Source organism: Sarcophilus harrisii, chromosome 3 (genome assembly GCF_902635505.1).
Source record: "Sarcophilus harrisii chromosome 3, mSarHar1.11, whole genome shotgun sequence".
Taxonomy (NCBI): Eukaryota; Metazoa; Chordata; class Mammalia; order Dasyuromorphia; family Dasyuridae; genus Sarcophilus; species Sarcophilus harrisii.
The window spans coordinates 161,810,267-161,836,498 of record NC_045428.1 but is presented as its reverse complement, the minus strand read 5'-3'; the positions used below and the strand labels follow the sequence as shown (position 1 = coordinate 161,836,498).

The following is a 26,232-nucleotide window of genomic DNA, read 5'->3' as shown; positions in this document are numbered from 1 at the left end:
ACACTGGGAGACAGTTTATTTGAAATATTTTATTTTTTGTCATTCTTATAGAAGGTTTATGATTTAATTGCTTTGGTTCTGAATTTTCTTCTACCAGTGTGTTAAAATTTTTAGAGCAGAGAGGATTCATTGTGATGTTGCTTATAAGAAAAGGGGATAGGGAATGGAACTTTAATTTCACTGGTACAGTGAACTATCGTGAGAAAACTTCCTTTTCTACAGTTTATAGCTTTTGAATGTTGAGTAGAGCACTTAAAGGTAAATGACTTGACCAGAATTACACAGCCAATGAGAATCAGATGTGGCACTTAACCCCAACTCTTCCTGTCAGCTTTCAGTTTTCTATCCCTCCATATGTATATAGACACATATATTTGTATTTGCACACATACACATGTACATAGATACAGATACACATATATAAAATATATTCATTAATTGCACAAGATTATCTAGTTGTTAAATAATATCTAGTGGCCATCAAGATTTTATTCTCTGAATAAGTATAAAATTAAAAGAAATATTTATCCTGCAGTGCAGTCTAATTAGTGATATAGACAGTATAAAGAAACACAAACATAAAATGTTAAACTATTAATATTAAAAAATAACATGCCAAACTACTTAATGTTATTATTTTAATTTTAGTTTTAAATCTATCTATATATAATACTGTTATCTACCAATAACAGTGATATCTAGGATCAGAATAAGTAGTCACATAGAGACATAGTCACTGAACTAGTCATTTAAAATCCATCAGGATTGTTTTATGTGTTTTAAAACATCTATATAATTAAAATGTCTTCTTTTATAGGGTCCACCAGGTCCTCCAGGACTTCCAGGTGAAAAGGTAAAGATTTTCTAATATTTTTGCCTCTTAAATAATTTGAATCAAATAATTATGAAATGTCTCATAATTTAAAAAGTAGAATTTTTGCCTGTTTATTTAAAAAACTTTCAAAACATGTAATCTATTTCCCATAGATGATGGATTCTTTGAATGCTGGTGTCTGTTTTTGCCTTTTCATTTAGCAGAGTTCCTGGAATATTATAGGCATTTACATGCTTGTTAATTTGACTTATTCCACTATAGAGAATTATGATATTCAAAGATCTTTTCAACTTTTTAAAAAATTCTCTATTAATGGCCTTAAAAAGAATGTTTTCATAGAGATTGAATATACTATAGTTATGACATTTGTGAAAATTTTGAGGCAAGCAAAATCCATTGCATATTTGATTCATTCCATGTTATTTATGCCTATTTATTTGATTTTTGTATTTAATTTTGGAAGATAGAAACTCTTATAATAATAGAGCTTTAATTTTAAACCAACAGGGTCAAATGGGTTTGAGTTTTCAAGGACCCAAAGGTGACAAGGTAAGTAATATTTGATTTCAGAATGTTTCTGTTTCAAAATAGTAGAGTATCTCCACTTTCCCCCCAGTTCCTATGCACAGCAGGAGAGAGCACAGCAAGCAATAAGAAAATTTAATTTTCAAATTGTAACTACTAGTATTATATTCATATTTTTCTGTGTATCTTTTTTCATCTTTTTCATCTCTTTTTACAATGAAAGCACCTAAAGAAACATTGGTATGAAGGTGCAATGAAAACTAGGTTCTTATAGTGATAGATATAATACATTTTCATTAGCTGTTTTCCCTCTACCACAACTCACTTGGTTTAGGATCATAACATGTTTGCTTTTTTGGTAAATGTATTTCCCTCCTCAAAGATATATCAAATCCACTCTGCACTATGTATAATTTATTTATCTCAGTACTTTTCATAAGCAAATATCTATTTTTATATTCCACTGCTTTCCTTGATTTAACCAAACCATTTGTGACTAGTCCATAATAAAAATTACTCACCTTGACACAACATAAGAAATCATATCAGCTTAAGAAAAAATGAAAATATTAAAAAACCCTAGAAGAAATAAACACTTGTTTTAAAAGCTGATAATCTTCATTATGCTCAAATATTTTAAGGTGCTAAAATTCAGGAACATCTCATTTCCTAAGATATTAGGTATAGGACAAATTAAAAGAGAATTAATTTTTTTAAAGAAGTGAAAATATAATCAAGTGATGTAATACAAAACTTTGCAGAATATTGTTCTGTTATTAAGTGGTAGTTAAAACAGGACAAATATACAATTATGTATTAAGTGATTAATCCATGTAAGATAGTGTAATCCATGAAAATGATATGGGAAACACAAAGAAAGACGAGAAATTGTCTCATCTCTTAAGTACTTTGCTATCATTTTGAAGAATTAAACAAGGGAAAATTATATAACAGCAAACTTCCTCAGTATCTTTGCCAAGAAAACTCCAAATAGGGTCAGGAAGAATCAGACATGACTGAGATGATTGAACAACAATATACTGTGTATAATAATAAAAAAATTTGTTATATATCATACTAATATGCACATGAGGCAAGGAATAGTATAGTGAAGAGTGAGGAAGTCTTTAAGAGCCGGAAGACCTGGCTTCAAACGCTGCCTCTGACACAAAATGACTAAGTGACATTGGGCAAATCATTTAATTTCTCAGTACTCTAGGCAGTTGTTAGTCTATAAGTTGCAGAGAAAGCGTCAACCTTTATTAGTAGGAGTTTCTGATCTGTGAGTTCCCTGAATCAATGAAAGCATCTCCCTCTCTCCATGTTCCCCCCGTCTTTTTCTGTGTCTCTCTTTATTTCTGTCTCTGTCTCTGACGCAAACATACCACACACATACACATATTATCTGATATTTAATGATTTAAAAGCCAAAATTAGGACCAGATTTCTGCAAGCATTGCTAACCAGCTGAGAATATATTGAATTTTTTCATTTTCCTCCTCAGTGTAATTATTTCTGTGTCTAATCATTTCTCCACTCTTTTTTTTTTTTCAAAATCAATAGGGTGAACAAGGTGTTAGTGGACCTCCAGGTGAACCAGGACAAGCTCAAGTAGGAAAAAAGGGAGATCTTATTACTCAGGGACCAAAAGTAAGTATGCTAAATGTAATAAACATTGATTTCCTAATTTTAAACATATCCCATAAGCACAATGAACATGTATCAAAATCCTTTTTTTTTCCACCAGAAGCTATCTTAAATTTTTTTTAACCTTATGTGTCTCTTAGAGTCCAAATTCTCATTTGTATGAAGACATTTTTTTTGGTGAGCTTCTAATTGATTTGCTAGAATCTGAGGAAATGACTTAAATTCAAGAACATAAGCAAAATTTTAACACAGATATTTCCCCTCCCCTCTACAATTTATTTTTTTAGTAATTCCTTCCCCATGTATCCCGAGGAGTTTTTTTTTTTTCTTTTTATACCTCTTGCCTCTCCAGATGCATTCCAAGATTTACTTGTGGGGAATTGCTTATATTATAAAAAACTGTACCAGGTTTTGGGGTTTGGTATAGAGGTATGGAGGGCAGACTCTTTGGCATCCTGAAGTAGGAGCTACAGTTATGTTACAGAAGATGTTACTGGAATAATTCTTTACCACATCCGTGTCTACAATCCTCTCTTCTCCACTTCCTCATGATAAAAACCATAGCACAATTATTAATCAAGCTCCAGCTTCTTGTTTCTTTTTTTAGTACATCAGAGACTTCTTAATTTTATTCTCTTTTACCTGTCTTTAGTACTAAAGCCTAAACATTTGATGCAATATTTTGAAAATTATTATGTATTTTTGTGTTTTTAATTCATTAGGGTCAAAAAGGAGAACCTGGAGCTCCTGTAAGTATTAATTATTAAAAATATCTTTGTATGTAGAGATCAAATTTTATTATTTAAAAATTAATAGATTTATTGAAGGCACATTTTTATTATAAATAAAATATTATCCATGTTAAAAATTATCTAAATAAGATAGCATATCTAATTTTCCCCTTCCTTTTTTTTTTTTTTTTTTTTTTTTAAAGGGAATGCCAGGTGAAAGAGAGAAAGGTGAACCTGGTAAACCAGGGCCTCGAGTAAGTATCTTTTATTATCCTCTCCCATGAATCTCATTGCTTATAATCAAACATTTTTTCACTACAAATGCTATCATAAAGAAATAAAAACATGGAACTAGAAAAGGTGTACAGGGTCATCTAAGAAGGCTTTTCTGGATGCTACATAAAAAGGTAGTAGTTGCTTTCTTAAAGACCTCTAGAAAAAGGCTAAGAACCAATAAGATTTAAGTGATCTTAAAGAAGTGACAGTGAAATTCTTCAGTATTTCTTCTAAGGAAACTATCCTCTTAGCTAGTCTTACCACTGCAACTTACCTTTGATTCTTTTCTTCCTCATTAGCCTTCACCAATCATGTTTCCAAGTTCTGTCAATTCTTTCTCATCAATATTTTTCTCACCTGTTCCTCTTCTTATTTCCTTGGCTACTACCTTAGTTTAGGTCTTCATTAACTGCTTAAAATAGATTTTATTGATTTTTTTTTACATTACTTATATTTTCTGTGGTATCATTGATTTTTTTTTACATTACTCATATTTTCTGTGGTATTATTCCTTCATTGTTTCTCTGTCATTCTAATGTCACTCCTTTCTAATGTAGCCAACACAGCAGTGTTAAGATTATCTTAATATACAACAGATTAAAATCTGTAGCATATACCAGATAAAACCCAAACACTTTAGACTGGCATTCAGGGTTCTTTGATTCTGATTCCAAACTACATTTTGTGCCTTATACTCTTATCACTCTCCCTATATACTTCACAACACTGCCAAACTAGATTTGACTGTTTCCTGGACTCACCCTACTCTGACCTGTACCCATACATTAGATCACATCTTCCTAAATTCCTAGAATGCACATTCCCCCCTAATTTCTGTCGTTGAGGTTGACCTCCAGTCTAGTCTTATCTGCTGATTATACTTTCCTCTCTTCCCAAGTTAGAATTAATCTCCCCTTTCTCAGAAATCACATCCTCCTTGGTACTTTGTCTAATCTCTCTTTGCATATAGTTGTAAGTGTATTCTTGTTATGGTAAAAAAGATTGTTGGACTTGAATGCAGAAATCTAGGTTTAAGCCTCAACTTTTTGACCCAAGCAAGGCACTTAATTTACGTAGTTTCTTGTGTTAAAAAAATGTGGATTTTAAAAAATAATCTATCTCACAATGTTGTTGTCAAGAAAACACTTCATAAATCTAAAATGTCATGTAAAGTCTGGCTAATACTACTTTAGGTCAAGAAAAAGTGTCATTCATTTTTGTATTCTCAGGGATTTGATACAAGGCCTTACACATATAGTATGTGCTTAATACAAGTGCAGCTGAATTGAGAGACTGAATATTTTCTTTTCATCTTTGAATCAGAATTGTAAGTTAGGTCATGTCATCATTTTATACTTTGCTAATGGTTCATTCTCTGTTATCTAGGGGAAACCTGGAAAGGATGGTGAAAAAGGAGAAAAGGGAAGTCCAGTAAGTATTTTCACAAAGTTTTTTTTTTTAATCTATGTCCTTATATTCACCTTTACAACATACCAATGCAATTTTTTCATCTATTTATTTTTAGGGTCTAAAAGGTGATGCAGGATTCCCAGGAATCCCAGGCCAAACGGGTGCTAAGGTAAGCACAGAATAATATTTGGATTTTAAAAGTTACTTCCATTGTGTAAACTATCTTATATCTGTGCATTAAAAAAATTAAACCAGAGGGGCCCTTAATTTTCTTTAAGAAGGAGAGCCAATAACCTACTGAAGAAAAAAAAATCAATCAAGAAACATACTAGTAAATGGCATTTTACCTTTCTTTTACTGTGTATAGTTTGTTGTTTTTATATATTTTGAATATTTTACTCTTTTTATTAAAATTTAGAATAGGGAACAGGGAAAACATACAAAAAAGTAATAATACATTGTATTAGTATAGTGATTTGCATTTATAAGGAACATTTAGTACATTAAATTGTGGTCCTCCTGAAGGAGGAAAGGGGTTATTATTACCTCATTTAAAAAAAATGCAAAAGTAGATTTGGAAGGGTTAAGTGACATTTATTCTCCAAGGTAACTGAGAGAGTCTTATTATTTCAGGGCCCGCCATATTTCTTCACATTGCTCATTATAAAAGATATTCATCAAGTCTTTAAGGAGAAGCTTTGAGTAGAATATGAAGAGCTGGCCTTTGGTTCAGGGTCCCCTCTGTTTAGCTTCATCCTCTGACATAGATGGACTATCTGATGTGGGACAATTAATAGCTTCTCAGTGACCCAGGTTAATTTGATAGCCTGTAAACTGAATAGTATACAATATGTTTTGGTAGAGCAAATTTCCTTATTAGCAAATTCCTGGTACCCATAAAGTCACAGGTCAGGACCCCTAAAACCCCAGTTATTAATTATGGTCATTGAAAAGGGAATTAATGAACAGAAAAAGATAGAAGAAAGAAACAATTTTAAATGTTTTCTGAAGTTCTCTTTTAATGGAATATAAAACTTTACAGAGCAACTAGGTAGCAAAATGGTTAGAGTGTCAAGTCTGAAAGCATTTTCCCAAATTTAAATCTGGTTTCAGATATGTAATAGCTGTGTGACTCTGGGCAAGTTACTTAATCCTGTTTGCCTTAGTTTCTACATCTGTAAAATGAACTGGAGAAGGAAAGATCAATCCATAATTAAATATTATTTGTGATTCTTAAGGGGACTTAATAATCAAAAAATAGTAATAGTAATAAGAAAATCTTTGTGAAGTGAATAGCCTTCCTTCTAATTTTGAGCTTTAAGGATTTTCATATACTAAGTTTAATGAATAAGTTAGCATTTATTAATATTATTGGAAATTATGAAATAAAAAAGAATTTGAGGGGAGCATATACCAGCTCTATTTTGTAGAAATAAAAAACATTAAATATCATCCCTCATTATAGTCTAGTTTTTGCAATAATAAAATAACTATGAAATTCATTTATTTTGTAGGGAGAGAGAGGATTCCCAGGCCCTCAAGGATTACCAGGCACTGTAAGTAAAATAAATGTTATGTGTGTATTTCTTCTATATTTTGATGCTTCATATTCCTGATTTCCTTATTGTGAAGTCTTCCCTCAATTGATGTAGATCATAAATGCCAATCATCTTGCCTAAGTAGATGGTCCTTATAACAATTACCATTCTTCTGCAATCATTTTGTTATTGAACCTTTTCCCCACTGGCTGTACACTGGCTGTGTACTGTTGACAGACTCACAGTCTCTGAAGACAGTTACAGCTATATTTAAGACAAGCTTCTGTCCAAATTTATATGTACCATGGTTGAAGAATCCAGGATTACCTTCACAGTCTTCTTAAGAGGTGAGAGTAAGGCCTTTCTTAGAGTGAATATCTATAAAACTGTTAAACAAAAGTGCAAGAAGGCTAGGGCTCAGCTATTCTATTGGAATTTTTCTAAGACATATTACTATGATGATTTATATTTTTGTACTGTGTCCTTGGGGTTGTCTATAGCTAGATACAGAAGTGATCAATTAATATTCTTTTTGAACAATGTGGAAATGGTCTTAGAGCCATTCTTTTCTTTTCTTTTTTAATAATTCTGATTTTGCATATAATTTTTTGAAAAAGTATATGCTAAAATGATATTTTTTGTATAAGGACTTTTGGCCCATTTTTATTTGATTTTTTAAAAAAAATTATTATTTTATATTTAACATGTATTGGACCACCTGCCAGCTATGGGAGGGGGTGGGTGGAAGGAGGGGAAAATTTGAAACAAAAGGTTTTGCAAGAGTCAGCGTTGGAAAAATTACCCATACATATGTTTTGTAAATAAAAAGCATTGATGAAAAATAAAAATAAAAATTGTTATTTTCTTTTCTCTTCCAGAGAGCCCAAGATCTCTAAAACAAACAAACACCCCCCCAAAACACATCTGACTTTCTATAATATAAAAAGTAGCAATGATGTGTGTGTGTGTGTATGTTGACTGAAATTAATCTGAAAACATGATTTCATAGCTTCTCAGTAATGTAGTATTTGAGAGAATGATTTATTAGGTAGAAATAAAGGTTTTGAATCTATTTTCCAGTTTGTCTATCTGCTGTCATCTCTTAAGGATGGCTTAAAGGAGGAGCCTTCTTTTAGCATGGTACCTCTTTATCACCTATTGGTTTTCTAAGCATGTAGTCTATATGCCATGGTTAAAATATGTGTGCTCTTAAAACCCCTGGGCTTTTTTTTTCTTCTTAATGAGAGAAAACAAACCAAAATAACATTATCAGCATTGATATTGACTATTTTGCCTCTGCCTAATTACTCGACGGATTTCTGTGTTAAGAAAACCTGAGAAATTTGAGGTTCTTTCTCTACATTCATAGTTACTCTTACAATTTAATATCCTTAAAGGGAACTCATTATTTTATTTGCTGTAAGAAGGTGTTGAGTTTGTTAGTTTTCAGGCAGAACAATTTTCTTTACATTTGTAGCCATATTTTTGATGCCATTATGTAGATCTTGGCATTCATGGATACTTTTCCCTACTTTGATATAGGTGATAAGCACACAACCAGGGGGTGAAAAAGGAGAGAAGGGATATCCAGGTGCTCCAGGATTAAAAGGCGAACCAGGTCAAAAAGGTAAATTTTTAAAACCTTTTTCTGGTCTAAATTAGTTCTATTGAAAACATTTGTGTAATTGGCAGAATTATATAGTGTAACTGAGATTTTATCTTTATATCATAAACCATGTCACATTTAATGTGTTTATATTACAAGTCTGTATTATAATTGCAAATTTAGTCATGTGGAAAGGGGTTTTGGGGACAGTACATAATGTGTGTGTGTTTTTTTTTAGCAACTTAAATAATTGGTCATTAAATTTACTCTTGAAATTGAATTGACAGATAAGAACAAATACTGACAGAAATATTGAAGAGTGTTGGTCATCACTTTTGATCTTGCCTTTCTGTTCTTTGGGCTCATGTAGAATTATTTCCTTTTTGGGTATACTTTTTCATGTTCCCATTGGTATGACTATTTATGGGTATGGCAGACTTGAACCAATCAAAACGATAAATTAGACTAACTAAATTCTAATATCTCCTTTTTTTGTCTCTCTCCTTAGGTTATCCAGGTATTCCAGGCCAACCAGGTCCTCCAGGTAAAAATTCAATTTATAACAGGATTTTTTTCCTATTTAGCCTAGATTTTCTGTTTTCTTCTGTATGTAATGAATGTTACAGATCTGCATGGAAATTGATTTGCATATAGTAGAGGCTTAAATCTTTGTTGAAGAAATGAATTAATGAAGATTAAATTTAACTATTCAAAATGTTTCTTCTGAGTAATTTGGGGGTGAAAATGAACATGCACAAATATGCTATATATAGGTATACTCAAATACACAATCTATTTTACATCATATATGGATATATGTGTATATATGTACATACACAATGGAATTACTGCAACAATATCTTTTAATTCTGTTATATTTTGAATATGGCTTCTCTTCACTTTGTTACCATTTTTAGAATACTAACCCTCCTCTAGAACCTCTAATGACCTTGCATAGTCTTTTCTATCAAATCCTGACTTCTCTGACTTTCAGGGACTCCTTAAGAAACCCCTATATTACTTGTGTGACTTTACTTCTTGCCACCTAATACAAAATCTTTATAGCAGTCAGTCTGTTCCTTGCTGTCCTATCCATTATGTGGAATATAGTATTGCTACCAAATCTCTTATGTAAATTCTCCTCCCTCCTTCCCATTTTTCAAAGTCCAATTCAACTCCAGTGAAACCTTTCTTGAATACTCTGGTAAAAATATTTGTTCTGTAAAGTGCTATTAGAATTTTAAGTTTTGCCCTGTAGCTAAGTGCTTAGTTATAGTCTTAAGATAGTAGCATTTAGAACAACTGTCCTGAGCTCACGGACTCAGGATGTACAATATAGCTTTGAATTACTGAGTCCAGGTAATCTTCAGTAATTTTTTCAACAAAGGTCTGTGATTTTGTCAATGTCAGCACTCCCTCCATTGACACAGATTACAATTTCTCCACACCTTAGTAAACTTATCCAGTACATGCTTTCTCTCTTCTTCCATGATCTGCCCCTCTGTCTCCCTTTATCCCTGCTCTTTCTTGATCTCATTCTCCTTCCTTCTTCCTCTCTGTTTCTGCCTCCTTCCCTACCTTCTTTCTTCTATAAACCTTTCTCTTTGTCTCTTTTCCCCACTTTCTCTCCCTCCCTCTCTCCCTTCCTTTTTCTTTCTGTTCCTGTTTCTCTCTTTCCCTTTCTTCTTTCCTCTATGAATCCCTCTCTCTGTCTTTGTCTCCTTTACTTCTTTCCTCTGTAAACCCTGTTTTCTGTTTCTCATTTTCTCTTTCTCTTTCCTTTCCTATTCTTTCCCAAACATATATATGTGCAAACATGCATACATATATAAACATACACATACATATATGTATATATTTCTCTGTGTATCAGTGGATGGATGGACATATTTTTGAATATATATGGACCTATAATTTCAATTATATATATTGATCCGGACTTATCATTTCATTGGTGTAAGTAGGGAACAACCAGTAAGGAAACTATCATTACTAATTACTTGGCAATATGCATACTTAAAATCTTGAAGTGGGTAACCATATTCCTATGTGCTGAGACCATGCTCCTTGTCTTCTAGATTTTGATGTCTTTAAGTACACACTTGATACATCTCTTTAGTCCCTACCTATGATTCTATCTCCAGAAAAACAATCTATTTATATTTCTCTATTTAGTCTTAAATCTTCCTTTCATCTAATATCAGTTTCTACACTTAGGATGTGTTCTCATTCCCTTAGTAGAAATTTCATATTTCTTCTATTGCTTTCTGATTATAATATTTAGTATTTTTTCAGTTCAACATATTGACAGATATTGATGACTATGCTTCATAAAAATATCTATATAGTTATTCATACTAGTCTGCATATATAATTTGTATTTTATCCATGCAGGTTCATTTAACTAGTTCTTATATTGCATCCAATGTAATTTCATATGCCTGTGGGTATCTAATACATATTATTGAGTGATTATCTCCTAGTCATTTTCTCTTTGATTCAGTAAAGTAAAATCACTTTGTTTAGCGTTTGTGGGATTTTATGTTTGTTTGATTTTGTTTTTCAAGGGAATGGGTTAGAATATGTCCTTTTATGCTAATTGGTTATTTTCTGACCTAAGGCTTCCCAGTCCCCGGACAAATTGGTGCTCCTGGCTTTCCTGGTGAAAGGGGAGAAAAGGGTGATCCAGGTCCTCCAGGACAATCATTGCCCGGAACAAGTGGAAGAGATGGGTTCCCAGGACTTCCCGGGCCTCCTGGACCTCCTGGCTTACCAGGCCATACAAGTAAGTTCTATTTAATTTAGTTTCCCTTGGAATTCAAACTATTCTTAGTGTTAAGGCTACACAAAGAAGTGTGAGGCTTACTCAGAACCACAAACCTTACCTGTTGGTTATGGAGTTAATTGTTCCAGAATAAGGAGATATGTTCTAACCCTATGGTTGACTAAAGATTAATAGGAATGGCTTTAAAATTCAAATTGTTAGGTAGGCATATATCACCTTTTGGAATGTTTCCATGATACTATTCAACATAGACTGAAAGTGTGCATGTGTTATACTTTGATCATCATTTAAGGAGATTTAATTATTACAACATCAAGTGTACCAGAACTTGAAATCCTTGCTTATTGGATGGCATTAGACCTAAAGGAAACATACCAATGAAGCTGTGGAATATTTAGATAACTTGATAGGAAAATAAACTGAGAAAGTGAAAGATTCAATTTATTCTAAGTCAGCTAGCAGAATAATGGGTAAGAAGCTAAAACTCAGACTGATTTTTGACTAGTAAGTGTCTAAATCAGGATTTGAATGGAAGTGTTCTTGACTTTAGGTCCGGTATCTACTGGACTAAACTACATTTATTGTTTTTTTCCTCTTTTTTTTTCACTATTGAGGTCATGGGGTCATAATAGAGAATAGAAAGGGATCTTAGAAGTCATCTAGTCCTCTTATTTTGCACAAAAAACTGAGGCATAAAGTTTTTAATGACTTGCCTAAAGTCATAGGTTTTAAACGATATATTGTCCACCTCAAAACTCAGTTTTCCATGCTACTTGTCATGTATAAGTATGCTTCTGTTATATATATGGCCTTTTCACTTCTCTTATTTGAATAGGAAACTCTACATGAACTATCCTCCTATCAATCAACCTTAGCCTTTTATAGACAATATAAAATAAGCACAAAAATGATGAAGTATTAAGGGATAATTTATAAATGAGAATGTTTTATATACACAATATGACTCAGGCAAAGAGACAGCTTAAAGCTAATTGCCACTTTGAGGCATATTAATGGTTCATTAACCATGCACAAGTGAAACAGTCTTCTTTCAAATTTTCTACTGAATTTCATGATTGTCTTCATTTCCCATATGGTTGCAATGAGCTCCAGGCCATCTGTGCCTGCAAATAATCTTAATAGATAGAAACTGTTCACCATGGATCATAATATTGATTTTTATATCTTATCAGTAGAGTTTTCCTAGTTTTTGATTTGGGTTTTAAGTTATTTTGGCTTGATTTACCCATTCACCCTATATTGCTTTCTCATCAGAAGAATACAGGGATGCTATTCAGATAAGGAAGGATGGAAAGGTTCTCTGAAAACTATGTGAATTTTATTTAAATAAATAGTCTGTTGTAGGACTGAGATCTGTAAAAGACCTTAGAAATAATCTGTTTCAGTCTTTTTATTTTAATGTCATCTCTTGTGGACTTTCTTCGTAAGACCAATAGATGGATTTGAGGAAGATAATGTGGTGTGGTATATAGAATAAGGAAGACTATTTCAAATCCTTCCTCTAACTTAGTAATGAGGGAAAAATCAATTAACTATAGGCCTTAGCATTCTCTAAGAACAGTATATGAATACTTGTAGTAGTTATTTTGGAAGGTTGTCCTTAGTATCAGATGAGAAGCCATGCACACACACAAATACACACACACACAAACACAGAAACTCATATATATATATATATATATATATATATATATATACATATATCTAAATACACACACACAATTGCTTTGAAAAACTTTCCTGATATAAATGTCAATGATTATTATCAGATTTAAGTAGGAGCTAATAACTAAAACTACATGTGTTATTAAGACCACAGTCTTCACAGAGAAGTAATTTGAGATTTTTTTTAAGCATGATAGTTTATTTTTACTTTAAGTAGGACCTATAGGATTCAGTCAATTATACTGAAAACAAAAATGAAGAAAGATATAAATTACAAGAGATGGAAAGCACAAATCCAGAATCATTAGCTGTGGCTGACTAGGAAGAATATTGAGAAGTAATTGCCTTTTAGGCTTTCTGACTTCCTGTGCTTTAATGAAGAAAAATTACCAAGAACCACCTATTTCTACCTCAGATTTTACTTACAGTGCTAGATGCTGGGTTTGCTGGACAGCCTAACTCTACTCAAAGAAGAGGATGAGATGCATTCTGTTGGGGTATTAAGTAGAAACAATGAAAGGTTTGCTCAATTACCTCTGCTTTGTGTCACCATAGAAAACACATTTGTTCACTAGCTGTCCCATACTGCACTGTTTCTTGTTCCCCAACAATGCACTCTAATTTCCACCAGACAGCAGAGGAGTCATAAACCAGATTGATTTGAGGACTACTGGACAAAGAAATAATATCAAAATAAATGTATGACTTATCATGCTTCAGCATCACTTCCTACCTAGAGCTCTCTGTCCCCTGCTTATAATATCACAAATAGAATTTTACAAACTAAAGAAAGAGCAGAGCTGATAAGTTCTTAACCTCTTGTGAATCTGTTGGATGTTTGGGATGCAGAAGTCAGGTACATGCTAAGAAGTAAGAGCAAAATTTTCTGTAATGGTTTGTTCTTTCATTTTTTCCTTGATTGAGTTAAAGAATAAATGTTCCATTTTATAAAGAGCGGAAAAAAACCTATTGCCTAGTTATAGACAGAAAGCAGTACTTCTTACCTTGAACCTACTTCAAGAAATACACCAGAAGTGCTTTGTATAACTAGTCATTGCCTGATCTACTAACATAAAAACCCTTAGAATTAAACATCAATTATGGTTTAGCACATTACCATGTTGCTGTACATCATGATTCTTTTAGGCCAGTAGTGACTTTGTTTTAATTTTGTGTTGAAGGAGTACATTAGAGAATTAAGACATTCTTGTCATGGCATTCTAAATAGTACATGTGTGGTTGTATTTTTCAAGTCAATGGCCTTGGTTCCTTTAAAATTGTAATAAATACAATTTTTTTTTTTGTGGCACATTGGCTGTAGATGCCCTGGTTGCTATATTCTAGGAAATATGGATTTTATAAAACCAAAATTCTTCTTGTTTTGTTTGACTGTTAGATGGAATAGTGGAATGCCAGCCTGGACCACCTGGAGATCAAGGACCACCGGGAAGTGCTGGGCTACCAGGATTGACAGGGGAGATGGGACAGAAAGGTAACTTAAGGTTTAATGAATTTTTAAACTAGTGTTCACACCTGATAATAAATTTGTAGATCATGGGTATGGGGTACATTTTTGAATAATCGTGGGTTCAATTTGAATAATTGTCTTCTGTAGTTTCTTTTGAGATTGTCTTATTCTGAGCTTTTGAGATAAGAATGCCCTTAAGAAAGGGAGATTTTGTAGATTTTCATTCCTCAGGATTAGTGTCTTTCTTTTTTGTTTTCCCTTCCATTTCCATGTAATTTTAAATGAGTAGCCCTCATGTTGACAAACATAGCAGAACAAACTGTGGGACAAAATTGAGACATTATCTTATTTTTTACCTAAAATTTCAAGGGCAAAATTTCTGAAGAATGCCAGTATTTCATTAAGTTCATGAGAATAAAAAAGTGCCTAAAATCTTGAAGCTCAGCTTTGTTGTTAACCTCATGTCTGAATTAATTGGTATTGACCCTAGCTATTGGTTTGACAAACTATTTTGTGAACTGATTTTTCTTTTCCCTTTAAACAAGTCAGTTGTTGAGGGGCATCTTTTGGCCTTTTTGGAATATGCACACATATGGAGTAACAGTTCTGTCTTTGAATATACATCTTCCCATATTTGTTTACCTTTCTCCATATACATTATATGGCTACTAATCAACTGGTTACTTAAGTAGATAGTTGCCCCATTATTTTGATCCCATACTGTGTCATTTCAACATTCTGATTTCCCTCAGGTTCTATTAACTAAAATTTTAGTTATTAGTTCATGTTTTAAAAGAAATGCTTGTAGTGCATGAAGACTGTGACCCTAGAGAACAGCACCTTGATATGTGATTTGAGAGAAGGGGACTAGGGAGATGATAAGAAGAGTGGGATGAGAAGAATGTCCAGTAGGTGAAAAAGGATAGCAATAAATACTAATTTTTCCCACTTTCTTGGTAACTGTTGTTTTTATATAGGTTTTTTTCCTTTCTGCTTTTCCAACAATTGAAGATTTTAGCCTTAAAACCTAAAAGTGTAAGCATAAGTGCACCTAAGTTGTCAAAAGATTTGTTTTCTTGATTGAATAATGTTTTTTAACAGAGAGGAGAAAATATATCTTATCATTTCTTTGATGTGGTATATTTTGTTTTCTCCACTACCCTTTAATTTATGATTAATGCACTTTCTTTTTCCTTTTGATTATCATCTATTAGGCAACAATATTTATTGGATCATTCTGCCAAAACAAAATAAGTCAAAGAAAAAATTAATTAAATAAAACATTGTAAGGAATAAAGTGGCTTATCCCCCTCCCCAAAAGTCCAAGGAAAAACAAAAAATTTAGGTCACATGAAGGTATACCCTTCAGTTTTTTGGTTTTTTGGGGTGTTCCTCATTTTTCTTGTTTTTGTTTATAATTATTAGAGATAAAAATAGGTTGTATGTGAAACATGGTTTTCAGAATATAATGGAAGTATGGATAAAAAATAATCTTAGTTGTCTAGAGAGGAAAACTAGCTTTATTCAGAGTGATGTGCCAATTCCATACTTATTAGAAAACTGATAACCCCCAAAGAGGTGATCATTTGGAAAAGTTAATTTTAAATATGTTTGTTAATAACAGTGACCTTTATTCTCTCAATTTAGTCTAGTGAAGGTTTTTTTTACATAATTCACTCATGTTGTACTTAAATTTTATTTTGAAGGTGAGAAAGGTCAAGGCTGCCTAACCTGTGATCTGGATGGAGTTCCTGGACTTCCAGGTCCACAAGGACCACCAGGGGAAATAGGTAAGATAATTGACTTTGATTTGTTTTGACATATCTTGGGTACAAGGAATAACATCTCAAGGAGCATTGCTCTTGGTCAAGGAGATCAATAATCACCATTGTAGTTTCTCAAACTTCTAAATTATTATATTTTAATCTAATGAAGAACAGAAATTTTTGATATAATCTTCCCCCCTTACACAATATAAATTAATATTATATGCTGTAACTTCATCACAGAAAGAATTTCTTAATAATCAAATAGCTATAAGACAAGTGGTTCCTATATTGAGATACTCTCTTTACACAGTAAAAGTTGATGAATTCAATACTTTTACCAAAAAATGAATAGAATTCTCCCCAGGAAGACACCTATTCAGAAAAAGTTACTTATTTTATAAAAACTTGCACAAAAGACATTTTAAGGCTTTAGAATGCTTTTTTCTTCCTTTTCACTCTTTTACCATAGTTGTAATTTTCAATAGGAAATTTTAGAATAAAATTTGTTTCAAGAACATCTACTTTGTATGAAAATATTCCTGCTTTTTAAACAATAAATTAGGGATTTAAAGGTAGGAAAAATGTGATACTGCATTTGATTATTCATTTTACCCTATCTTTTTGTTTAGGTTTTCCAGGACAGCCAGGTGCTAAGGGAGACAGAGGTTTACCTGGACATAATGGTCTTGAAGGGATGCCTGTAAGTATATCACTTTGAATTTTAATCTGTGCCAAAAAGTGTCAAATGAGCTTATGATGATCTAATGAAATAATATTTATGAAATGCTTGGCATAGCACCTGACATTAGCCTGACAGTAATAGGTACTTAATAAATGCTTATTCCCTTCTTAAGAGAATTTGCATATTTGCATTTTCATTGTTATTTGCTTCATATTGGATTAAAGAAATACAATATTTTTGAGTGATATCACTTTTTATCTTATACAAGATTAATTAACTCAATTTCAGTCAAAATTGTGAAAGAAATTAACTTTGTTGAAACCAGATCAGATATCCCAATTTGCCTTTTACATTTTTCACAAACTTGGTTTTGGTGATGCTCTGTGTTTATGTATTTGAGGTTTGCTGCTCCATCTTCTGGTGGAATCCTTGTAGCTTCAATTTTAACAAATTTTTTCAAAGCCAAAAAAGTGTAGCCTGGTGCCCTCCAGTGGCTTTCCCTAGCAATTACAATGGATATTCATTTTGGTTTTTTATTGCATTTACCTTCTCAAGCAGTACCATAATTGGGAAATACCTAAAAGCTTATTAGTGAATAGGTTTGATATATTTGGTTCTCTGGAATAGTTTTATGGCCAGTGGTGGCATATTCTATCCAAATTCGCTTCTTGCTTACTATTCAAGTGTCACTTGGTAGTAACCATCTTTTCATGAAACCTAGTTAAATACAATATCAATTCAATCTCTAGCTTCTTACAAGAAGAAGGAATAATTGAGAAAACAGGAAAAAAAATTAAGTATTAGAGATTATTTTATTATTAAAATCAGTACTGTTTTCTAATGCAATAATTTTGTTTCTCTAATAACTTCTATTAAGTTTAAGCATCATCTAGTATATATAATTCCTTGTTGTACTGTCTTTAATCTGGAAAAAAATTTCTTTCATTAGTCTCTTCTGATATAGCAGATTTACTCAAAGGAATTTTTTTTTATATACTGCTGGAACCTTGTACGCGTATGAGGGCAAGAGCATGGGGTAGCTGAGTGAAAGTGAAACAGCTAGGGGCAAATAATCATTAGTTTGTTTTTGAAGTTAAATCTTTGCCTCTTGGCTTTTTAGAACCATCCTGGAACCTGGGGAGCTAAACTGCGGATTGCAGTTGTTTAAAGTGTTTCTAAAAAATTAAGAGTTCAGCTGAACTGAAGAAGTTCAATCTATGGTGAATATCAAAGACAAAAAAAAAAAAAAAACTTTGAGGCAATGTGAGAAAGATGCTTTTACTCTCAATTCATCTCCTTTTATCTGTTTTTCTTCTGAGGCAGCATTTTCCTGCTTAAAGTTTGGCTTGAAATCAGTCCTGATGCCCTTGGAAACCTGGTTTCAGAAAACAGAAAAGTAGAAGAGGGAAGGAGAGAGGAAGACACACACACACACACACACACACACACACAGAGACAAAGAGACACAGATGGAGACACAGATGGAGACACAGACAGAGACACACACAGAGCAGAGACAGACAGAGAGTTGACTAAAGAATAGAATAAACAAAAGAGTAAAGGAGGGAAAAAGAAATCTACCTGAAAGTTGGACAAAGAACATTAAATAAAATATCAATGAACATATTTTTAAGACAATTTCTGCTGCTTCCTCTATTAGGACTTAACTTGAATTTGTGTTTAGAGTTTATGACTGACTTGTAATGAAAAATTTAAAAATAAGATAAAAAAATTGGATAATGAAAAAATCATGGTTCTTCTATGCAGCTACTTAAAGACTTCTTTATTAGTAGCACTTTGGTAAACTAATGAATTGAATAATAATAATAATAATCATAATAGTGATAACATTAGTCATCATTACCTTAACATTATTAATTAGTAGTATTATTAATAGTGATAATGATAATGTTTCTATAGTGCATATTATGTGCTAGGCATATTTGTGTATTTAGCAAATATTATCTCATGGACATTTGACTGTACAACTACAACAGCTACCAAGAGATCAATAAAACTTACTGGGCAATGCTTTAAAGTTTCATTAACTGCTTAAATAAGCTTTGAAAAAAAGCAGTATTTCGTGATTATGTTCAACAAAGTAAATCAAATAGTCAAAGTGGGGAAAGGGATCAGAAAAATAAAAATCTAAATTCTTTTTCTCTTTAATGAAATAGGGGGTTCCAGTGCCCTGGTTAGAGTCTTAGGTAAAATAATACTAATAATACCCATAATAATTAACATTTACAAAGCATTTATATGCATAATACTGTTCTAAGCTCTTTTCAATTGTGGTAAATACCAAAATAAATATACAATGTCTTTATAATACATCCTAATACACAATGTGAAGGGCATGCTGGATTGTGGAGATAGTAGAGCTCAGTTTGATTTTTTAGTACGAGTCACATTAACCCTTTGTCATCAATTTTCTCATCTTTAAGTTGAAAAAGTTGAACTACTCTTCTTTAAAAGACTAAGAGTTCCAACTCTAAATTTATGATCCTCTAAGAACATGATCCCTGTAAAAAGAATTTAGGATTACATTATCACAAAGCAGCCAAGAAAATTGTTTTTAGCTACCCCCAGCCTTCCTGAACATGTCCTATGTGTTTTTAATAGTTCTACTGAACTATTCATTTTTAAGCACATATGTTCTTCTAGCACAGTAATATACTGGGCCCTCTAATACAGTGGACAATCCTGTCCTAGGAAGAAGATGCTTATACACTTCCTAGGAACCTAGGCAAATGAACTTTAGTAAGTGTGTCCTAATTGATTGTAAGTATCAGTATCTTAGATGGTAGCAATTAAGACATTTACCATGGAAAGAACAACAGCCCTACCATATTGTAATGTTTCTTTTGAAAAGTCCAAATATGAGGAAAGGGAATAGGAGTGGGGAGGAATTAAAACTGGATATTGTATCAGAATGTCCTGTGAGATTAAGCTTAACAAAATTGTACTAAATCAGCTAGAAACCAGAAGCTGTTTCTCAGTGTTAAAAGAACAAGTAATTTGAATTTATTTCGGTCATTTAAAACAGTTGTAATTTCCTTGAGAATCGTGGGTTCTGAAAGCTGCTGGATGAGAAAACATCTGTGGGTGTGCACATTCTGAGCAAATCTGGCTTTCCAGGAATTGAAAAATGTGTTCTGATATGTGGCTCTTGGGAAAGTAAATTCTATTCTGCTGACTGCTCATAAGTGACTAATTATAGAATTGGCTGAATGTTGGCTTTTTGGTTTCCACACTTAGTCCTGGAAGACCTTATCTCCCAGAACAAAGGGAATGAACATAAAAGGAAACCTTTATAATTTCAGTAATGACTAGCCTGAGAAAGAAAAAAAAAAACAAGTCTGATCTCACTTCTCATTGAGTAGTCTCCTATAACAATTGAAAATGGGAAACAGACATCCTTACACCGTGGATCTAAAAGCCCCTCAAAACATTGGCACCACATAAACAAAAGGACTTCTTGGATATCTTGTCCTATGCCAATGTACATTCAAATATTTTGTGACTGTTTTAGAACTTGTGAGGGAAAAGAAAAGTTCAAGTTCTTTGCAAATGGGACAGTATTAAGGCCTCCTTTATGGAGATGTGGGAAAAATTCCATACTTTCTCTTTATGTATCTATTTTTGAAATATCCAATGGAGCAAAATGGAATGCTTTGAGAATTATAGAAAGAAGGATCTGGGCTTTATTGCAAATTAACTGGTTCCATTTTAGAAGATTTTTTACTCCAAATGTCACTTGGAGAAAATGACAAATTTCTTATTTCATTGCAGAAAGCATTGGTGAGTTATTAGAGGAATGGATGTGTTTAGTAATATGCTTATGTTTTATTATTTTAGGGGCCTCCAGGTTTGCCAGGACTGAGGGGTGAGCCAGGAGCAAAGGGAGAGCCTGGAGAGATTTATTTGGATGCAAAGCTGAAGGGTGACAAAGGAGAGCCAGGTTTTCCAGGACAACCTGGTGCCCCTGGAAGAGCAGGAACACCTGGAAGAGATGGCCATCCTGGTCTTCAGGGCCCCAAAGGATCACCGGTATGTTTATTTCCATATTTAGTATATGTACCTTAATTTAGAGCAAAGGGGAATAAAGAGGTTTACAATTTGAATAATTATCTATTTTTAGTAAAAAATCTGGCTAGTGTTCAGACATAAATTTAGTGTCAGACTTACTAAAATTAGTGTCAAGTCTATAATAGTTGTGAAGGAGAAATGGTGATAATGAAAATGAGTTGCATGCTGAGGGTTGGGGAGCAAATATGAAAAAATTATGGTTTGGCGGGAGCAAAATGATTCTGAGGCATTTGGTTGGGATATTAAATTTCTAAGCAGGATGTACTGTTTTTAGAGACATTTATATTGCAATTAGGAAAAGCTCTTATGGGATTAGAAAATTAATCTGAACTGGAAAAGCAAAAACTAATCTTTTACCTTCAGTTATAAAGGGTATAACATGTTCTCAGTTAAATTTGATAATAGAAGGGTGGTGGTTTGGGGTAGGGGAGGAATATGGGATGATAAATATAGCATACTTCATTATCAAAACTCCTAAAGATTCTAAAATTAACATATATGATAGATAATTATCTTTTTTTATTAAAGGGTTCAATAGGACTAAAAGGAGACCGTGGTCCCCCTGGAGGAGTTGGTTTTCCTGGAAGTCGTGGTGACATAGGCCCTCCTGGCCCACCAGGATTTGGCCTACCTGGTCCAGTTGGTGACAAAGGGCAAGCAGGTTTTCCAGGAAGCCCTGGGTCCCCAGGTCTCCCAGGTCAGTATTTGGAACATAGGAAATGTTGGCAAAATTACTATCTATATAGTATAGTAGAAAGAGCAATGAATGATGCACCAAGGTTCTGCTTCCATTATGACTACTGACAAATTATTTAGATTATTTAGCCCTCAGTTTCCTCATCTGTAAAATTTTTGGATAGCAGTCAGTTATCTTTGACATCTCTTTCACCTCGAAAAATCTGTGAGTCTTTATTCTTTATATAGCTACCTCTCCAACCAGAAATCATAGGTTGAGACTTCCAGAGGGAACATCTACTATCTTGAGTTCAAAAATTTTAGTAAAAAATCTGGCTAGTGTTCAGACATAAATTTAGTGTTAGACTTACTAAAATTAGTGTAAAGTCTATAATAGTTGTGAAGGAGAAATGGTGATAATGAAAATGGACTGCATGCTGAGGGTTAAGGAGCAAGTATGAGCCCTCTGGGATTATGCTCTTAAAACTATAACTTTGTATCTTTAATAGCCAGTGGACACAAAGTACAAAGTAAAAGTCACTCACCAACATGACACAGTAAAGAGTACGTTATGCTACAAATACGCACAATATTTAAGGGGAGAGTGGACATAAATTCATAGTAAGTTAGTAGTTCGACATAGAGAGAATATATATACCTAAGAGAGGTCATGTTTTTGATACTATATAGACTTCTCATGGACATTAACTTCTTGTGGTATCCATTTGCTGTTACCCCAAGTGCATCTCTTTTACTGGAAAACATACTCAGTTAGAATCCCTGGGTATGCCACAGATCAATTCCCAAATGTGAGGGCCAATTAATATTGACTCAGTGGTTGGTTATGTTCTCTTCTGTCAGGATCGTTCTACTTTGTAATATTTGAATATTGATTCTTGCATCTGTGTTTCCCTAGTAAATGTGTGTGTCTATGAACTATGTTTACCCAGTAAGTGTGTATGAACTGTATTTCAAAAATCCAAGATTTTCTTGAATTCTTGACTTCTATAACCTATCTCCAGGATTGGTAGCTTTAGGGTTTTTAAATTCATGTTGGGCATGGGCAGTTTTTTGCCAACCAATGCCAACTTGTATTTCCAATTCAATCAGAGAAATTGGATTTTGATAACATATTAATACCTTATTACCACTGTTATTTGTGGTTTACTTTTTAATGACTGTAATCAGTTGAGATGGGGGCAGGGAATGAAAAACAACTCATCCCTCTCCTCCATTTTATATGCTTTTCTTTTTATCAAATATGTGGAATGCCAGTAAGATACTGCCCTTTTAATTTATGAGCAGTTTAGTTGTGAAAAAAGTGGAAAACAAAACCTTTTGTATATGAAAAGCTGATTAAATTAAAGGATACAGAAACAGTTTTCAGATGAAATGTGATAGACACAGACTGCTCTAAGGACCAAAGAATTGAGAGGAATTTTTGAGAAGACAGAGAAATCTGATGCGACAAGAAATCCTGACCCTTCAGATAATTTGCTTGTAACCAATTTTTTTATTTGAGAGTTTAATAAAGTAGATAATTAACTAGAGGCAATGGGATGATTACATAAAGATTATTGATTTCAAAATTTAGAAATAAAAATTATTCATATTATGTTATTGATATAAGAAAACATTTCTTTCTTGGTCTCTGTTTCTGTCTCTGTCTATCTCTCCAACTCTTTTCTCCAAAGAAGAATCACGAAGTATGTGGAAGTTTTGATTTTAGCCAAAAGAAAATAGGAGATCAATAGGGAAAAAAACATTAGTCAGCAATTAAAACTGCTTCTCCAACTCTTGACAGGGACCAGCAGTAGAATGTGAAAGACAGGTTTTCTATTTGTTTTACTATTAATGAATGTAATCAGCATGTGTTTAAAGCTGATCAGAAAATATAACATCTTACTATGTATAGAGCTAAATAAGTTTGTTTGCATTGTCAAGAAAATCAACATAAGAAGCTTTGCTGTGAATTCTGCTTTGCTATAAGAAAAACTAATTCAATGAATAAACTAATACAATAAACCAGCATTCAGTTGGGTCAAGAGTTATCCTAGATCTTGTTCATTGTCCAGACAGCCAACCTGAGATGTTTTGCATTTGTCTAGCTTCAGAGAATCATTATAATAGTTTAGCAATTCCTCTGACATTTTGGAGAGTAATTATCATTGCTTCATCAATTTAAGAATAAGTGAGAAACAGATTTGCACAGAGTGGAAATTACCAAAAGGAAACAGCCGGTCAAGAAATGGTTTTGATGACAACACCAGGAACCAAGAACATCAAGGCCTGAAAATCAGAATTATGAGTTTTCCTAAATCATAGCTTGTCCTTATTAATGTGTCTCTCTCCTAAGTTTCTGTCCCTTATAGATAATGTCTGTACTGATGGGAGAGACCCTGATTTATGAATGATAATACCCTTGATAATGTATTAATTATTCTTGAATGACCTTATATGAAGTAATTGTTATTATGTTTCTTAATATTGATATTACCTGATTTTAAATGAATGTTTTATATTGTAAGAGCAAATTTAAAGGTGGCACAGAGCCAAGATGATGTAGCAAAGACAAAGATTCACTTGAGCTCTTCCAAATTCTCCTCCAAACATCTACCTTCAAAATAATGCTTCAAAATGAATCTATAGCAACAGAATCAAAAAAAGAATTGGGTTGAAACAATTATCCAGGCAAAGAAAACTTGGAAGTTTGGCAGAAAAAGTCTGTCTCATTGTAATGAGAGCAAAGGAGCTAGGACTGTAATCAGGAATCACCTATCCAGCAAAACTGCATAATTCTTCAGGAGAAAAATGGATATGTGATGAAGTAGGGGTCTTTCAAACATTTCTGATGAAAAAAAAAACAGAGCTTAATAGAAAATTTGACTTTCATAAATAAGACTCAAAAGAAGCATAAAAAGGTAAATATAAAAGAGAAATCATAAGGAATTTTATACGGTAAAATTGTTTAAATTCCTACATCAGAAACTGTAATTTTTCAGAATTTTATCAATATTAAGGTAGTTAGAAGTTCAGACAAATCTCTTTTTATTTTCCTTAACTTTATTGTCCTTTGCAGATATTGCATTTAAAATATTTTATTTTACAAATTAGAGGGTTTTTTTGGCCACCATGAGTTGAGCAAGCCTTTCAATTCCATTTTTCCCAACTGAAAACATGCTCACATCATGTATCACATTTTATGATCACATTTGAATCACATTTTGGTATTTCTCAAAATATTTCAAATTTTTTCATTATTATCATATCTATTATGGTGATCTGTGATGCTACTATTATAATTGTTTTGGTTGATCATATATTGCACCCATATAAGATGGTGAACTTAATTGATAAATGTTGTGTTCTGACTCCTCCACTAGCCAGCTGCTTCCCCATTACCCTCCCTCTCCTTGGGCTCCCAATTTCCTGAGATACAAGTTGATAAAGCAGTGGCAGCAAGAGGATTAACTGTAGATTTGAAAGAAATTCTACTGTGTATAAAATTCTGTCCAACAGCATTACTTTTGAGGAGTTTCAGGAGGAAAGGCAAGCATGAGAGAAAAGGATAGAAAGGAGAAAATAGGATGAAGGGAAATATGTATTTAGAAATCATAAAAATATGTGAATGCAATATACTCACCTATGAAACAGAAGTGAATAGCAGAGTCACTTAAAAACCACAATCCAACTATATTGTGTACAACAAACACATTTAAGATGAGAGACATACATAATAAAGACAAGGGGCTAAAATAGAAAAAAAAAAAAAACCAGAGGTGGCAATCATGATTTCAGACAAAGCAAAAGCAAAAATAGATAAAATTAAAAAAGATAAATTAGGAAATTACATTTTGTTAGAAAGTACCATAGACAAATGATGTAATAGCAATATTATACATATATGTACCAAACAGCATAGCATCTGGATTTCTTAAAGGAAAAGTTAAATGAATTATAGAAAGAAATAGACAGTAAATTTATATTAGTGTAGTATTTCAACTTTCCCCCTTCAGAACTAGATAAATCATATCCTCAAAATAAAGAAGAAGGAAGTCAAGGAGATGAATAAATTTTAAAAGAAGTTATAAATGACAGATTTCTGGAGAAAATTTAATGGAAAAACAAAGAATTATACCTTTTTCTCAATGATTCATGACATATAAATAAAAACTGAATACTTATTAAAGCATAAAAATATCACAGCCAAATGCAGAAAAGCTAAAGTATTAAATGCAGCATTTTCAGATCATAGTACACTAGAAATTACATTCATTAAAAGGAAATGGGATTCTAGATTAAAAATTAATTGGAAATGAAATAATCCAATCCTTAAAAATGAGTGAGTGAAAGAACAGATTACATGAACAATAAATAATTTCATTAAAGAGAATTACAACAATTCGACAACATACCAAATTTATGGGATGCAGTCAAAGCAGTACTTAGGGGGAAATTTATATATCTATATGTTTATATTAGTAAAGCTGAGAAAAAGTAGATCAATGAA

At 32.7% G+C, this 26,232-nt stretch overlaps 1 protein-coding gene across 1 annotated transcript in view; it reads left to right on the top strand.

Annotated features, from left to right (window-relative positions):
- The window catches only part of COL4A1 (collagen type IV alpha 1 chain), a 192,738-nt gene that overhangs the window by 112,168 nt on the left and 54,338 nt on the right, over positions 1–26,232 (top strand). Inside the window, exons 11-26 of the mRNA XM_003765735.4 lie at positions 818–853; positions 1,343–1,384; positions 2,924–3,010; positions 3,730–3,756; positions 3,942–3,992; positions 5,401–5,445; positions 5,540–5,593; positions 6,939–6,980; positions 8,505–8,589; positions 9,077–9,112; positions 11,189–11,353; positions 14,436–14,531; positions 16,214–16,297; positions 16,906–16,976; positions 20,817–21,008; positions 21,576–21,744. Of these exons, the coding sequence (XP_003765783.1) occupies positions 818–853; positions 1,343–1,384; positions 2,924–3,010; positions 3,730–3,756; positions 3,942–3,992; positions 5,401–5,445; positions 5,540–5,593; positions 6,939–6,980; positions 8,505–8,589; positions 9,077–9,112; positions 11,189–11,353; positions 14,436–14,531; positions 16,214–16,297; positions 16,906–16,976; positions 20,817–21,008; positions 21,576–21,744 (1,282 nt within the window). The remainder of the gene's footprint in view (positions 1–817; positions 854–1,342; positions 1,385–2,923; positions 3,011–3,729; positions 3,757–3,941; positions 3,993–5,400; positions 5,446–5,539; positions 5,594–6,938; positions 6,981–8,504; positions 8,590–9,076; positions 9,113–11,188; positions 11,354–14,435; positions 14,532–16,213; positions 16,298–16,905; positions 16,977–20,816; positions 21,009–21,575; positions 21,745–26,232) is intronic.